Source organism: Ochotona princeps, chromosome 2 (genome assembly GCF_030435755.1).
Source record: "Ochotona princeps isolate mOchPri1 chromosome 2, mOchPri1.hap1, whole genome shotgun sequence".
NCBI lineage: Eukaryota > Metazoa > Chordata > Mammalia > Lagomorpha > Ochotonidae > Ochotona > Ochotona princeps.
Window position 1 is genome coordinate 71,957,955 of NC_080833.1, and position 16,053 is coordinate 71,974,007.

The following is a 16,053-nucleotide window of genomic DNA, read 5'->3' on the forward strand; positions in this document are numbered from 1 at the left end:
CACTCTCCAGCAGCTTGGCAATATTATTGGTAAAAGACAGCAATGTATCATTTGTTCTTCCTTCCCTAGGTTGGTACCCTATGTTAAATGTGTTTTGGGTATTTAAGCAGAGAGTTGCTAAAAATCTTTCTGCATGGATGGTTTCATTTGAATAGACAATACACACACTACTGAATCTGCTCCAAACTAGACAGATATGATGACTACCTCCATAAGCATCCACTTCATTAACCAAGAATAGATTGCAACCCATGGCAAAGTGTTGAAAATGCAATAAGACTACCCGGAAACTCTTGGGCTCTGGGTTTGACATGAATATGCATGAAGTAGCTTTCAGTTGCTGAAGGAAGCCAGTGAGCAGGGACCAGTGACAGATGCAGGAAGTCATGGGGCTTTCAGTGTTTGGCATGGAAAGGCATGGTTCACCGGTAGTTAAATAATGGGCCCTTTGGAGAGATACCAAGTGGCCAGGGGCTTCTGTACAGGGGCAAGGTTTGCAAGGGAAAGAAACAGATACCTGGGACCCAAGCGGGTCTTCTTTGAGAGCTGTTAGATTCCAGATGCTAGAACAACTTGGGAAAGGGGTGAGTAGTTTGGAAGAGAAGGGAAGAGGAGAGGGAACTCAGCAAGAACAAACTAATGGTAAAATACCGGGAAAAAAATTGTCCATAGGAAAAAGAACGAAAGGCCTGGCGCAATGGCCTAGCGGCTAAAGTCCTCGCCTTGAACGTGCCAAGATCCCATATGGTCGCCGGTTCTAATCCCGGCAGCTCCACTTCCCATTCAGCTCCCTGCTTGTGGCCTGGGAAAGCAGTTGAGGATGGCCCAAAACCTTGGGACCCTGCATCCACATGGGAGACCTGGAGGATGCTCCTGGCTCCTGACTTTGGATTGGTGCAGCACTGGCCATTACGATCACTTGGGGAGTGAATCATCAGATGGAAGATCTCCCTCTCTGTCTCTCCTCCTCTCTGTATATCTGACTTTGCAATAAAAATAAATAAATCTTAAAAAAAAGAATAAATATGAGTAGGGTGGGCTGATGGAGCAGGGAACAGGGACCCTGGTTCTAGAGTCCTGAGATCCTTCTGAGAATGAATCTTTCATCAGATCTCAGTACTTTCACCCATAAAATGGGAAAAACAAAACCAATAATAATTTTACAAATTATGTAGAAGGTCTCTGTCTCTACTGTCTTCCTGCCTATCAATTTTTATGTCTCATTAGCAACTCTATTGCTGGTTCTAACACAGTCAAACTGCTCTCAGATAAATGCGCTGCTCAGTTCTCCTTCATCTGATTTTCACTAAAACATCTATTTCCAACTTCAGACCATTCCCTCAGGGGGCCCTCATTATTCCCCAGATCAATTTGTCCTGCTGCCTTAACTACAAGGTAAGAGGACACCTTTGATGCTAGGAACATGGCAGGTGGGCATTCGCCAGCTCCACAGGCCCACGGTTCAGGCAGCAGATTTGCTGATGGAAAATATGATCTCCAAAGAATGTCTTTCTCGCTTGTGAGAATTATTAATAGCTTCTGACACAGAAGGTTTCAAGTTGAGAATGAACATCATTATTAACACTGACTCAAATGAACTCTTCAGGAAGGAGGATTATAAAGTCCTCAGGATGCTCTGAAAAGATAGAGTTCTGAAAAACTTAAAATGTGGAGATAACGAAGAAACAGGAGTGAGTGGCTAAGCCAATCAAAGGATTTGGGGTTTGGCTTCTGCTATGCCATCGATGGTCCTCTTTTCTGACAGCAGGGTCCTACTCTCCGAGTTGCTTTCTGCAAAAGGAATGCTGGTACAACCTCTCTGAAGTAATAGGAAGCCTTCTACTAGGGGACTTGCTGGGCGCCCAAACTCCTGCTTCACAGTTATCATCCTAATGTCCTCACTTTTAAGCTTCTATCTCCTCAGATCTCATGTGTACCACTTCAAGCATTACTTCCAGAAACCCACATCCATTTTCACTTATGCTATGCTCCCATCTGGAAACTCCCATTGAAGCCCACCCTGTAAAATGCCACCCATCCTTTAATGAACATTTAGTGCCATTTTCTCCTAGAGGCTGTCTCTAAATACACAGTCCTTGAGTTCTCCCTTTTCTTCTAAACTTTGAATAGCAGACAGAGTTTATTTTGTGTAACTTAGAGCTAACTAATCGTGCTGTGTTATCTCTTATTTTGGTATGTGTTACTTTCTCTAGACTATTGAATTAGAGGCCTATTGAGTCAGGGAACCTGCTGAGGTAGGGACCTCCTCTACCCAACATGGCAGAAGGGGCTAGTTTTTCTAATTTGCCCACTACACGAAGGCATTGTATAGGCTAGTTTCAGCTCTCTCCTGTCCTATAATTGATTTGAGACCACACCAGCTGCCATGGATCGGTACCACACTCATTCCTTAAGGAGAAAAATCATCTTGCTGGGGCCTCTGGTAGACAATACCTATCAAATGCTTTCTTTCAAGATATCATCTTTTTTTTTTTTTTTTACACACAGCAAGTTGACACAATCTTCCAGATGAAACAGAACAAAAGACATACTCTAAAGGAAATGAAGAAAAAAACCCACCATGACAAAGTCAAATGCAGTGACAGATTGTTCAGCAACAATCAATAAAAGCCCTAGAAATACAATGAGAGACAGTTGGGGAAAGAGGAGGAAGACATTTCAAGGGAGCAGCTGATAGCAGTGCTGATAATGCAGGGGGAGAATTCATCTTAGCACCCTGACTGCTTCCCAAACTGTATCAGGTTTAGCATGGACATAGAAAAAGAGAAGACCTGGGAAGGCAAGCCAAGAAATATCACACTGGTGCACACAGATTTGTTGTCTTTGCCTTTCAGGAGTTTCTGGATGTAGTCCTTGAGCAAGTCACACATGCTGACATGCAGGGCCGCAAAAGAGGAAGCAAGCTGCTGTTCCAGTCTACTATTTAGTATTGACCTTGAGGCCTGGGGTAAGTCACTCGATTTAGTTTTCTCATCAACAAAATGGAGACAACAGCACTTAAATCATTTGCTCATCCATTCACCAGGTATTTAAGAAGGGCCTGCTACTTCCACAAAGGATCACAGTGGCCGAGAAAGACAATGTCTTTGTCCTTGCCAGTGTCTAGACACCTTCCAGGCCCAGAGGTACAGAGAAGGAAAGCATCTCTGAAATGGAGAGCACTTTAACGTGGGAAATTTTCTTCTTATCTGGGATTTTGATCTTGATCTGGCTGTGTGGCTTGTGCCAGTTATCATTTCTCAGGGATTTCTTGTTTTCCTTTACCAAATGGGGAGACTCTCTGTCCTAAAACATCATTATTCCAAATAAAAATGAGAAGTTAAACTCTGAAGGTCTTTCTGAATCTTGAATTTCAGAAAGATAATTAGGAAATAGCTCAGCTATGGATAAGAACATTATGGCACACCTTTGTGGCCCAACTCCCTCACTTCAGAGAGAAAGCATTATGAGGCAGATTATTGGCTAGTGTGTCCTCTCTTCCAGCCTCTCATGACTATAAGGAGTTTGGAGTTTATTATTCTCAGTCATAGCCTTTCAAAGAACATGGTGTGTGACTAAATGGCTCACCACACTTTGGTGTTCCTGGTTCCTAATGAATTTGGCACCACAGTATTGTACATCAAACAAACCTCAAGGGCCAGGCCATTATTTCCCTACCAGCCCTGCCTGCTGACCATCACCAGAGAGGATTGGGAAAGCCCTGTGGCAGGCAGAGCACTGAGAAGGAATACAGTCTCATACTTACCTTGAGGGCCTTCTGTGCAGGTTCACTGGACCCAATGGCAATCAGATTTGGCCCAGCCATGCTGCAGAAACTCTTCAGATGCAGGGAATCAACCACCGGGACTGTGGAGACGGCATAGTCCTATACAGGTCCCAAAACAAAACAAACCAGTTTGATGCTGCAGAATAACACCAATAAAACTGCTTCAAAACCCACCTGAACTGCACATACTCTGTGGGCAGGACAAGGATGTTTGGTAGGAAACCTAGGGTCCAGAAGTTTTGCTATTTCCAAATAAAGCTCTGTTGGCTCTGTGACCTGTAGCATAGGCTACTCTGGGGTGGTGTGTTTGAATATCCTACATAAACAGCCTCTGCTGGAGATTTGTTTCTTCTCAGAGAATTTCTTGAGGGCTATATTTCTTTGACTTTTTTTGGTTGTTTATTTTCATTTTACTCAAAAAGCAGAGAGACAAAGAGGTCTTACATTGTCTGGTTCACTGCTCAAATGCCTTCAACTTGGACTAGGAAAGGTAGTTGAAGCCAGGATCCTAGAAGTTAGTCCAGGTCTCCTTTATGGATAACACAGACTCAAGTACTAGTACCTTCATCAGCTGCTTTCCAGGGTGTGTTTTGGTGGGAAACTGGGTCAGAAGTGGAGTGGGGCTGGAAATGGAACCAGGCACGCTGATATGGAATGTAGATATTCCAAGTGGTTTCTTAGCTATTGCACTAAACACCAGCCTAGTTGTACTCATTTCTAAGCAATTTGGTAAGCTGATCTATTAAAGTCCAGCATAATAAAAGGAACATGAGGGAATGTTTGTGTAACATCAAAGCAGTTTCTAGCACATAGTAGGCACCTCTTTGGAGGTAACCTTTGATTCCAATTTGAAAAATCCACATTTTATTTCAGAGTCAATTAAGACAATCAGATTTTTTCCCCTGCAACCACTGATTGTGCCAAGAACACATGCCAAAGGTTCATATGATTTTGCTCAAGGAGAAAACCCAAGATACCTAACTTTGTCTGTTGCTGTTGTGAAAATCCAAGAAAGTCTGTTTACTGAGAACTTTAAACTAGACAACTCTAAGACCCTCAACAAATTTATGAATATTAGGAAATGTTTGTGAGACTGATGACACACAAATATCATTACTCATGATATATTATTCCAAGGGTCCATGAATATTTATTAAGTCATTATTACTCTGTGTTAGGCATAAATCATCCTTTACCTACCTTGAAAGTATCAGCTAGGATTTCAGCACCTCGTTGATTTGTCCTCTTGGAAAGGCCCACGAAAAATTCTCTTCCTATAATAGATGTCGTGGAACACTGTGAGTGAGTGGCCTCAGGGAGTGTATACTGCTTCCCTATAAATAATGACCTGAAATTCACATAGTTCTGTCCCAAAACACAGGACCCAGGACACCTTCATTAAACAAACAAACAAACAAACAAACAAAAATCACCCGCTTTACTGAGAAAATCAAAACCCAAACCAAATGGAACCCCCCGGCAAAAAAACAAACTAACAAACAAAAAAACCACCTACCGTTTAAAAAAAAAAACTACCACAAAAAACCTGATTTCAAACTATTGGCATTACAGGAAAATGTTTTCATAATCCATAGAGGAAGAAAGTATAATGGTAGTTCCCAGGTGCTGAGAGACAAGGTAGACAGAATTGTTTTCAATGGGCAGCTGCAGAGGGGAAGATGAAAGGTTGCCAGGACTCAAGGCAGTGATGGCTGCAAGCAGCGTGAATGTATTTAAACACCTCTGAACTAAACACTTACAAGTGAGTAAAATGTTGTATCTAATTTACCACAAAGAAGAATGAACTTGTACTTAGGAAACAACAGAATTGAGCATATCAAAGATAAAGTAGTAGTTATGGCATCCATAGTACCAGTTCTTCCTCCTAGCTCACCCTAAAAAATGTTGTGATGAAATTGGATTCTTTTCTTATAGCAAGGTCTGAAGAAACCATCTGGGACAGTGAATTAATGCTGACTACTGAGAGCTCTGTCTTTAAAACAATGTATATTACTCACTTCAAATTAAAAAAAAGCAAAGGATGCCTATTTACCAAGTACAAATATTTAGGACATGGCTTTCTGAAATTTTGCAATTTTCTACTTTGAAAGTAAAACACTAGGTTAAAAATGGTGTCTTACTTATAGGTGAACAAGTACAGAAGATGGGGTTAAGCAATACTTTCTCATCCTTCACTAATTCTTTTTGACATAATTCCATTTAAATGAAGGAAAAACATTGAAAGAAAAATCAGCTTCACTTTGACCCTGAGTATACAGTAAGGTGTGCGAACAACCATGCAGAAGTGAGTGTTGGATTGACTTTATAAATGCTGTAACTTTCATCTTCATAATATTCTTATAGGAGGGGTAAATGACATAGGCCAAGTGATGTTATGAAAATGTTTCAAAGTTAAGACTTGATGTTGACAGGCACAGGAGTCTTTCATGGAACACTGACAATTTGTCTTTTGGAATGTTTTTAGGGAATGGCATACTTCTGTTGTCCCTTAAGAAACATTACTACATCCGTAGCTATAGATAACTGCCTAGTTTGCCTTGTACCTATGTGTTCCATTTCTGGGAGAGGAACAAACAGATGGTGGGCATCCTGGATGTGATTAATGCCAAATTTGTGTTAACTATACCAGTGTGCCAGCACAGTTGCCTGTTCTATCTTTTTGGGAATGATATGTGGGGAACTCTGTGCACTGCTACAGAGAGCAGAGGAGAACTTTGGGCTGGGACCACAGGCATGTAGTATGCCACTGTGTGTAGCAGAAAGGCTACTGATTGCCCACAGAAGGGAAACTGTTAGAGTGGGGGGATGCTGAGGGCATGTTTAACAGGTTAGGAGTGACTTTGTGGGGCTTCTATGATTGGGCCACTGCACTCACAGACAGCAAGGGAGTTGAGATAGGTAGTTTTTTGGGGGGACCAGAGGGTATTTCTGAGTCAGGTCAAGGCACCCACTCATGTGGGAGACCTAGAGTGCGGTAAGTGGCATCATCCACTGGCACATGTGAAAGCTGGAGCTGTAGGGCATGCATAGCAGGACTAGGTTATAGTACCTGTCCATGAGTGTTGGATCAAGGCATGGGCTACACCATGCTGGGCTGCAGTATCCAGTGGAACATGAGAGAACCACATCTGAAGATAGATTCTGTAACGGCCTGGTGGGCTCTCCTTTGTGTGCTACACCAGCTGCTTTTCACAAGAGTGAGAGGTGGTGATGGGCTGAGTGAGGCTGGACCACAGAACTTTTTGGTATGTGTATGGGCCAGATATGGGTACTAGCAGAGCTGGGCTGGGCCATAGCACCGTCTGGCACACATAAGAGCCAGGACAGGGTATTGGCCATGCAGGGTTGGGATAGAATTCAACATTCACCTTTGAGAGAAGACTGGGGGTGGTCAAAGGCTGGATCAAAGCACTTGCTGGCACACACAAGATCTGGGATTAGAAATGGGTCTGGTAGCTGAACTTGGGGGACTCCCTTGCTTGGTTGCAGCTCCCACTGGTGAGCATGAGAGCTGGAACTGGGGGAAGACCAGGCTGGGGAGAGTTGCAGCACCCATTAGCATGTGTATGAGTTGGATCTGAAGGTGTGTCACACTGGACTAGGCCCCAGAACCCACTGGAACTCACAAGAGCCATAATTGGTGCAGGACGGGTTGGGTTAGACCATGATACCTGCTGGTTCACATGAGATCTGGGTCTTGGGGTGGGTCAGGCGGGGCTAGGTATAGTACCTGCTGGTGAGAGCTAGAATAGGTGTGGGTTTGCTGGGCTAGGAAACAGTTGTGCCACTGGGTGCCAGGATTGAGGTCAGGCAGGGCTGCAGAACCTGCCAGTACTCCAGACCTGGGAGTGGTTCCGATTGGGGAACTTTTCAAACTCCTGTGCTTGGCTGAAGATCCCACTGGTGAGCTCAAGAGCTGGATTTGGGGGCAAACCAGGCCAGGTTGGACTGCAGCACCTATCATCATACATGTGGCTATGTTTGTGGGCATGCCAGGTTAGACCAGACTGGGCCAATCTGCAGGCCCTACCAGGTTGGCCCACAACACCTGCCAGTTAACATGAGGGCTGGAAGCAGGGGTGGGTTACTCTAGCATAAGCTGCTGCACCTATAAGTGAGAACTGGGATGAAGGATGGGCCATACCAATCTGGTAAGAGCTGGGACTGGGAGTGGAACTGGTAGGGAACATTCAGGAACTCCCCTGCAAGACTGCAGCTTCCACTAATGAGCGTGAGAGCTGGGACGGAGGGCAGGCTGGTCTGGGCAGATCTGTAGCTCCCATTGGTTGGCATGTGGGCTGAGTCTGAGGGACAGGTTGGGATAGGCTGCTGCATCTACTCACATGCACAAGAGCCATAATAGGTGTGGACCAGCAGAGCTAGGCTGCAGCATCTGATGGTAAGTATCAGGACTTGGTTTGAGTCATGCCAGGATGGACCACATTGTCCCACTGACAAGACAGAATTTGGAAGTTGATAGTAGGCATGAGAGAGGAACTGTGGGCACTCCCCTAGTAGGCTGCAGCTACCCCTGGTGGCATGAGAGCCAGGGCTGTGGGTGAGCCTGGCTGCACAAGGTGGCAACACCCTACAGCATAAGTGTGGGCCAGGTCTAGGGGCAGGTAGGCTGAGTTAAGTCACAGTACCCATGGGTATGCATGAAAGCCAGATGGGATACGGGATGGACCAGGCTAGGCTGCAGCTCATGCTTACGCATGCAAAAACTGGAGCTAGTAGTGGATCTGGTAGAGATTATTGAGGGTCACTGCAACTAGTCTGAGGTGCTCACTGGTGTGGGTGAGGACTGGGTCTGTGGAAGGCTGAGCTGGGCTAGGCCATAGCACCTGTTGATTAGTGTGAGGATGTGGCTAGGAGCAGAAATGACCAGGAGCTACATCTACCAGTGTGTGGCATATGTACTGGCTGTTGCAGGTGACTGACCAAACCTGACCCTGTGCTAGGTGGCCCACACAAGAGTCAAGTCTGAGGTCACCCCAGGCCAGGTTTCTTGGGGTGGCAGAGGAGGGGAGTGCATAATCGCAACATATATGTGTCTAACCTTAGAGTGCATGTGTCAGGACTGGGCCTCCTTAGTTGCTGATGCCCGTGCAGTGGGCAGCATTCCCAGATGCACCAGGGTATATGTCAGCCAGCTCATTTAGCCCAGCAGAGGACCTCGAGTGCCTCCTCAGTAGATGGAAAACAGAACAGATTCGACATCTCTCCCGGTCATACTTTTCAACATGGGTCTGTGGACGCACTAAGGATGCACTAAGTCTATAGGACTTGGTCAACCAATAGGCGTTGGAAAGATTTTCTCAACTCTGGTGCAACAAAGCTGATAACATCTCAAAACTATCAAAACCACTCAAGTAACCCCCTCAAAATACTCTGTCTCTAAACTGTCATCAAATGACTCTCCCCCATCCCTGTGTGCTGATGTAATTTGACAAAAAGAGCAGCCCCCGCCCCTTCCCCTATAGTGGACACAGGAGAAAAAAGTAGGATAAAAGCTAAAACATTTGTCTCACCTACCTTCTCCTATAGCTCGACCTTCCCCACCCTATTCGCAGGCCCACATGGGCATACATCCCGGTCAATTATGTTAACTATCAAAAATATAATAAAAAATTAAAAAAAGGAAATGCTACTATATATGAAAACCCAAATTTATGCTATAAAGAGGTCTTTTATGTGATACAAGTATCATTTTTAGTAGTATTTATTTATTTTTATTGGAATGCCAGATTTACAGAAAGAAGAGAAAATTTGCAACATCTGGAGGCGAGCCAATCAGAAACCAGGAGCCAGGAGCCAGGAGCTTCTTTGAGTCTCCCATTTGGGTGCAGAACTCCAAGGGATTGGTCTGTCTGCTACTGCCTTCCCAGACCACAGTCAGGGAGCTGTATGAGAAATGGAGTAGCCAGGGCACAAACTGGCACCCACTTGGGATCCTGGCATGTGCATTGCAAGGATTTAGCCAATAAGCCATGGCACCAGACCCAAAAGTTCTATTTTATAAAAAAGTTTGCTGCAATGACAAATATTAAGTTTCCTTAATTAAAGATAAAAATAGATTTATAAATCAGACTTATATACAACTTTAAGAAAAATAGTGCACTAATAAGCAGGTTTCATAAAATGTTTTATGAAGTATGAAATTACAGAGAAAAGTATCCTGTGTGTCTCTTTAAAATTAAATGGATTTCTGTTTGTAGCGCTGAGCTGGACACAGCTCCCTAAGTGACCTGATGTCATAAAAGAAAATGATGGAACTATGAAGTTTAAAATTATTTCTTTCATTTGTATGTATCTGGTCATTTTCTTCTATACCAATCCATTTCTATATTTTCCTTCCTAACTCATTCTGTTTACTATATTTTTGATTTGGTTTATAGCTTCATGATATCACTCAATGCTTATATTGTTCCTTTATCCTTTGTACTTTCAGTAAACTGCTAGCTAGATTCTCTTTCTAGTTCTCTTTTTTGGACCTGATGCCTTTATAATGGGGCTATGCTTCTATTGTATTCACCGTGAGGAGTAACTGATTACATTTTCAGGGAACCCACTAGAATGATCAGTGGGTTCAGGTGGCATCGGCCTGATTCTCCATCACATGTTTCCCATCAAAATTTTATACAATAATTTTGGGACTTGTGATAATTATTTTTTTTAAAAGCCCATGGTTTTAGCAAGCTTTGATCATCAGTGCACAGATCAATTACTTTACTAGGGATCTGGATTTATTTTTTTGAAATTCTAGAAAGAAAATCTTCCCTTAATTAAGCCTTTGATTCACTAGAAATAAAATTCATATGAATTGTGAAAGTAATGAGTTGATGTTTCAGCAACTCACAATAATGGCCAGTAAGTTCTTTTGAGAAGCTCAGCAAGGGTGAGAGGGAGAGCTACAGTGGTTTTATCAGCTGGTTCATGACCCAACTGCCTACAAAGGTGGGCTGAAGCAGGATGCCAAGGCAGGCAGGCTCCCAACGAGTAGCAGTAACATAACTGCTAGAACCATTGCCTGCTGCCTTCTAGGGTCTGCAGTAGCAGGAACGTGGCATCAGAAACAGAGCCAGAAATCAGATCCAGGTGCTAATAACAGGGAATATGAGCATCTTCACCACCAGACCTAACACAACAAGAGCTTTTATTTTTTTAAAGAAATCCAATTATCCATTAATGACTCAGTAGTTAAATAAGGGAAACTCAACAACAGTCAAAATTAAATGATAACAAACATTCCTATCAAAATGAGTCTGTTAAATAGTACATAGAAGTAAAGTTAAGCTACATTAGATAATTATGTCAGAGAAGATGAAGGCTCAAAATGACTGAGATAAATACACAATCTGAGATTTGGGGTGAAAGAACAGAACAAAAGTAAAGAAATCTGAAGAAAGGAAATAGGATAGGAACAGAAAGTAAACATTTAGGATACAAAGTTCTGCAAAGTCTGGCTAGATTTTGAAAAGACAAATAAATTGACAAATCGCTGGTTAAAAAAAGGAGTGCATAGATATCACAAATGTAAAGAGGATATCGGAGTTGTGAAGTTTAAACATATCTTAATAATATTTGAAGCATGTTATACTCAATATTTTGTAAACAGACAAAATCTTGTTAAAAGGAACCCATTAAAACTGACTTAGGGGCCCGGCGGCGTGGTCTAGCTCCTAAAGTCCTCGCCTTGAACGCCCGGGATCCCATATGGGCACTGGTTCTAATCCCGGCTGCTCCACTTCCCATCCAGCTCCCTGCCTGTGGCCTGGGAAAGCAGTTGAGGACGGCCCAAAGCCTTGGGACACTGCACCCGCGTGGGAGACCTGGAAGAGGTTCCAGGTTCCCGGCTTCGGATCAGCACAGCTCTGGCCGTTGGACTCACTTGGGGAGTGAAATATTGGACGGAAGATGTTCCTCTCTGTCTCTCCTCCTCTGTGTATATCTGGCTGTAATAAAATGAATAAATCTTTTAAAAAAAGAAAGATAACACACAAAATAGAAAACACCCAAATACACATCAGCAAAAAATGAATAAATACATTGGGGTGTATTCTTAGCAGAGTAGTAATCAACATGGAAAACTAGTTACAGCTATGCACATGAACTTATCTCAAAGATAGAAAAACCACACACACATACATATATATATACATGTATATATATATATATATGTATATATATATATATTACTAGCAAAGCTAAATAACAGGCAATTTAAGAATATATACATTGAAATAAAGCTTGAAGGAAGGTCAGGCAGAGACTACTCACAGCAGGGGCACTTAAGTTGGGAACAGACAGAAGTGGGGACTAAGGGACCACCAGGGACTTCTTGTGGTCTTAACAAGATTGTATATCTTAAACCTGCTGGTGGAACCCAGGTGTTCATTTTTTATTACTGTTTTTTAAAGTGTACATAACATTTTTATAATGCTTTTAATGTACTCTATTTCACAATATAAGTAAACAGAAGTGAAAGTAAGTTGCTGTTGTCTGTTTAACAAAAATAGGATTGAAATCATTTTTGCCAGTAGCTGTTTCTTGACTGACGGATTTCCCAGCAGGAGCTGGCTTTGGAAAGCAATTCTCCTTCTGTCTATTTCCTGATAAATTATTAATGAAGCTCTGAGTTGTAGAAGGAACAGGACACAGAGCACATAGAAAGCACAACAGATTTTGTTTCATACCCAATTCTTCCCAGTTCCAAAACTGAGCAGCAATAGTTGTATAATGTTGTGAATGTAAATAATACCACATGAACTATGTAGTTAATGCAGTTAATACAGCAAATTTCCACGTAATATATTATTTCCTATAATTAAAAAAATAAAAAGGAAAAGAAGGAGCTAGAAGGCAGGACTTAACATTAGATGTAAATGAGCAGAGAGATATCCCAAGGCCATTTCAGTTTTGAATAAAATCATTAATAACATAAGAACTCATGTGTTGACTACAGTCAATAAAAAAAGACCACAGATACTATCAAAGGCAAGCCATCTTTCAGAAAATCTAACAAGAAGATAGAGTACAAATTCAGGCTGGAGATGATGTGGATAGACTTTGGATGAAGGAAGGAGTCCCAGCATTTAAGTGCCCTTCTCTTGGAGCACATTTTAGAAGGTGTGTTCAGTTCAGCTGCTGGGATGACTGTGTAACTGTCAACATAACTTGTTTATGTTGACACTTTAACTACTATTATAAGTTCCTGCTTATAATTAGCTTTGCTATTATAATTTGTTGTTTTATATTGTTTACATAATTGGGATGGATGGATGTCCATGTGGGTCTCCAAATATAGTACACCCCTAAGATTCTCTTCCTTGGACAATCTGCAGCACCCTTCCTCTTGCCTAGAGTCTGGATGGTATGTCCTAGCCTGGCATTCCCCACCTTCCTCACATACTAAAAAACAAAACAAAACAAAATAAAAATCAGAATAGACTACTATTCTGGCACACTGGTATAGTTAACACAAATTTGGCATTAACTAGGCCCAGGATTCCTGCCACCATTGCGACTTTTTTTCCAGCAATGTAATGCTTGCCGAGGTACAAGGCAACCTAGGTAGTTGTCTATAGCTGCAGTATTATTATTTTTTTTTAAAGATTTATTTTATTTTTATTACAAAGTCAGATATACTGAGAGGAGAAGAGATAGAGAGGAAGTGGAGCTGCCGGGACCAGAACCAGCGGCCATATGGGATCAAGGCAAGGACCTTAGCCCACTAGGCCACGCTGCCGAGCCCAGCTGCAGCATTATTATTATCATATATCTTTGTATTAGCAAAGAAAAGAGTTGTATTTTATGGAAGGAAGTCTGAGTTCCACATTCAACTTTTCCACAAAAGCCTATTTGCTAAGAGGAACTGGCTGTTGTTCTGTTGACAGAAAGAATCAAAGTACTGTTAATGACAGACGCAAAGAATACTCTGAGGGAGAACTTACTGTACAGATTTAAAGAATGCCTGAATCTGCTTTGGAACAAGCAGAGCTAAGAGTGAAGCAAGAGCCCTTTGGGCTCTTTGTTCTGTGATTTCAGTGGGCAATGCAAACCAAACCCAGAAGTGGAAACCTGCTAATGGTAATGGCAGCACAGGTGACTGTTCATGCAGTCTACAGTGAGAGTGGGGCTGCTGGAAGTAGCCAGCATACCAAGTGACAGCCATCCATAGGCACATGGCACTGAGTCAGAAATTGAGTTATGTTAATATATTTATCTGGCACTAAACCAAGTCAATTTGAATGCAAAATTATTTAAATCAATCTTGCCATCTGTAAAGAAAATTGTTTGTAAGTGACACTAGTCTTGACTTAAAAATCCTTTAAATTTGAACCAATATACACACAATGGATATTTGCAGTATAAATAACATAATTGAAGCAAGACATGTACTGATGATATACATACAGAGAACAATCCCATAAGATGATGCAAATACATATGCACAAATGTATTAAAAGGACATCGGTGAAATTATTTAAATGAGTCTGTTTGGAAGGTCAAATTTTTTTTCTCTCTTTTCTATATTTTCTAAATTACTTGAATTTAGCAGCTACTAATTTGTTCAAAAAATCCAACTATTAGAAACACACATTTAAAAAAAATTTATTTGAAAGAGACAGAGAGAGAGCAAAAGAGAGAGATCTTCTATTCACTGGGGGCATTCAAATTACAATAACCAATGCTGACTTAGGCTGAAACAATGATCTGGAACTTCACTCCAGCTTTCTCGTGTGTAGCAGGGATGCATGTACTTAAGTTATCAGCTGCTGCCTCCCATGGTGCAAATTAGCAAGAAGCTGGATCAGCATCAGAGCTGCATCTCAAACACTGAGATGTGACACGGGAAGTAGGAATGCAGGCAGCCTCTTATCATTTACTCAAGTGTCCACCCCTTAGAAATAATTCTGGATAGAAAAAAACTCAACAGATCCATACCTGTGAATAAGACATCTCCACCATCTAAAGTTGCATTTTCATCTTTCATCTCTACTATATTGAGTTGGAGTTTTTCTAATGCTTCCTTCATCATGTCAACCTGTTAAAAATTAGATGATGCAGATTAATAACTTCCTATTCTCTAATAAGATAATCAACTATTTAAAATGTCCGGACACTAAATCATGCTCTTATATGCACACATGCATACGCATCTTAATTATATTTAGTATGAATATATTTAGTATGATATAGGATCAGCCATAGTTATTTATTTTTATTTATTTTTTATTTTTAATTCATTAATTACATTGTATTATGTGACACAGTTTCATAGGTACTTGGGTTCTCCCCACCCCTCCCCAAACCCTCCCACCATGGTGGATTCCTCCACCTTGTTGCATAACCACAGCTCAAGTTCAGTTGAGATTCCCCCATTGCAGGCGTATACCAAACATAGAGTCCAGCATCTTATTGTCCAGTCAAGTTCAACGGCTTCTTAGGTATACCCTTTCTGGTCTGAAGACAGAGCCAGCAGAGTATCATCCCAATCAATTAAAAGCTCCAACATACCATCAGCAAAAATTTACATCATTATGGAATTAATTGACATAGTAATGAGTAACCAATATGTTAAAAGTAAATGCGAGTTCTTAACCACCTTCTGTGACCATCTCATTGACATTTCAATTTTAGTTTATACACAACATATAACAAACCTAACATAACATGTTATACATAACATCATATCATCTTAAATTAAGGCAAACATGTGGTATTTAACCTTTTGGGATCAGCCATAGTTATTTATAAGAGAAGAATTATTCATTTAAAGCTTCCCACATGGGGCAGGCCTTCACTTGGGATGTCTGAAAGTCACGTTGGAGTGCCTGGGTTGGAGTCATGGCTGCACTTTCACTCCTGACTCTATCCTCTTACTAAGGTGCATCCAGAGAAGCTTCAAGAACCAAGTAGTTGTGTCCCAGCCACCCATGGGAGACGTAGGTTAATTCTGGATGTTGATTTAGGGCTGGCTCAGGCTTGGCTGTTGCAGGCATTTGGGAGAGTGAAGCAGGACTGTTCATTTTGTTCCTGCTAGTCTTAAATTGAGTCAGTATTAGTTCCTTCTTTTGTGAAAAAGGTGACCAGTTAGAGTCCTATTGGAAGATGGTTAGTCAAGGAGTCGTTGCAAGACTAATCAGGGCACACAAGTTAAAGGAGGTGGGAAACATACCACCTGAGCCCTCTACTTTTTCCAAAAAAGCACAGAGTTTAATTTGAATTCCTTTATCAGTTGG

General features: G+C 41.8%; 1 protein-coding gene and 1 long non-coding RNA gene across 5 annotated transcripts in view; one reads left to right on the top strand and one right to left on the bottom strand.

Moving 5' to 3' along the window:
- The window catches only part of LOC131478560 (uncharacterized), a 217,982-nt gene that overhangs the window by 69,129 nt on the left and 132,800 nt on the right, over nucleotides 1-16,053 (top strand). The gene's annotated exons all lie outside the window — the stretch shown is intronic.
- Nucleotides 1-16,053, bottom strand: part of DDAH1 (dimethylarginine dimethylaminohydrolase 1) — a 281,329-nt gene that overhangs the window by 20,885 nt on the left and 244,391 nt on the right. For all 3 annotated transcript variants that reach the window (XM_058658773.1, XM_058658763.1, XM_058658769.1), the window contains exons 2-4: nucleotides 14,756-14,855; nucleotides 4,988-5,061; nucleotides 3,767-3,886 (exon numbers count right to left, since the gene is read on the bottom strand). In XM_058658773.1, coding sequence (XP_058514756.1) covers nucleotides 3,767-3,886; nucleotides 4,988-5,061; nucleotides 14,756-14,855 — 294 coding nt within the window. The remainder of the gene's footprint in view (nucleotides 1-3,766; nucleotides 3,887-4,987; nucleotides 5,062-14,755; nucleotides 14,856-16,053) is intronic.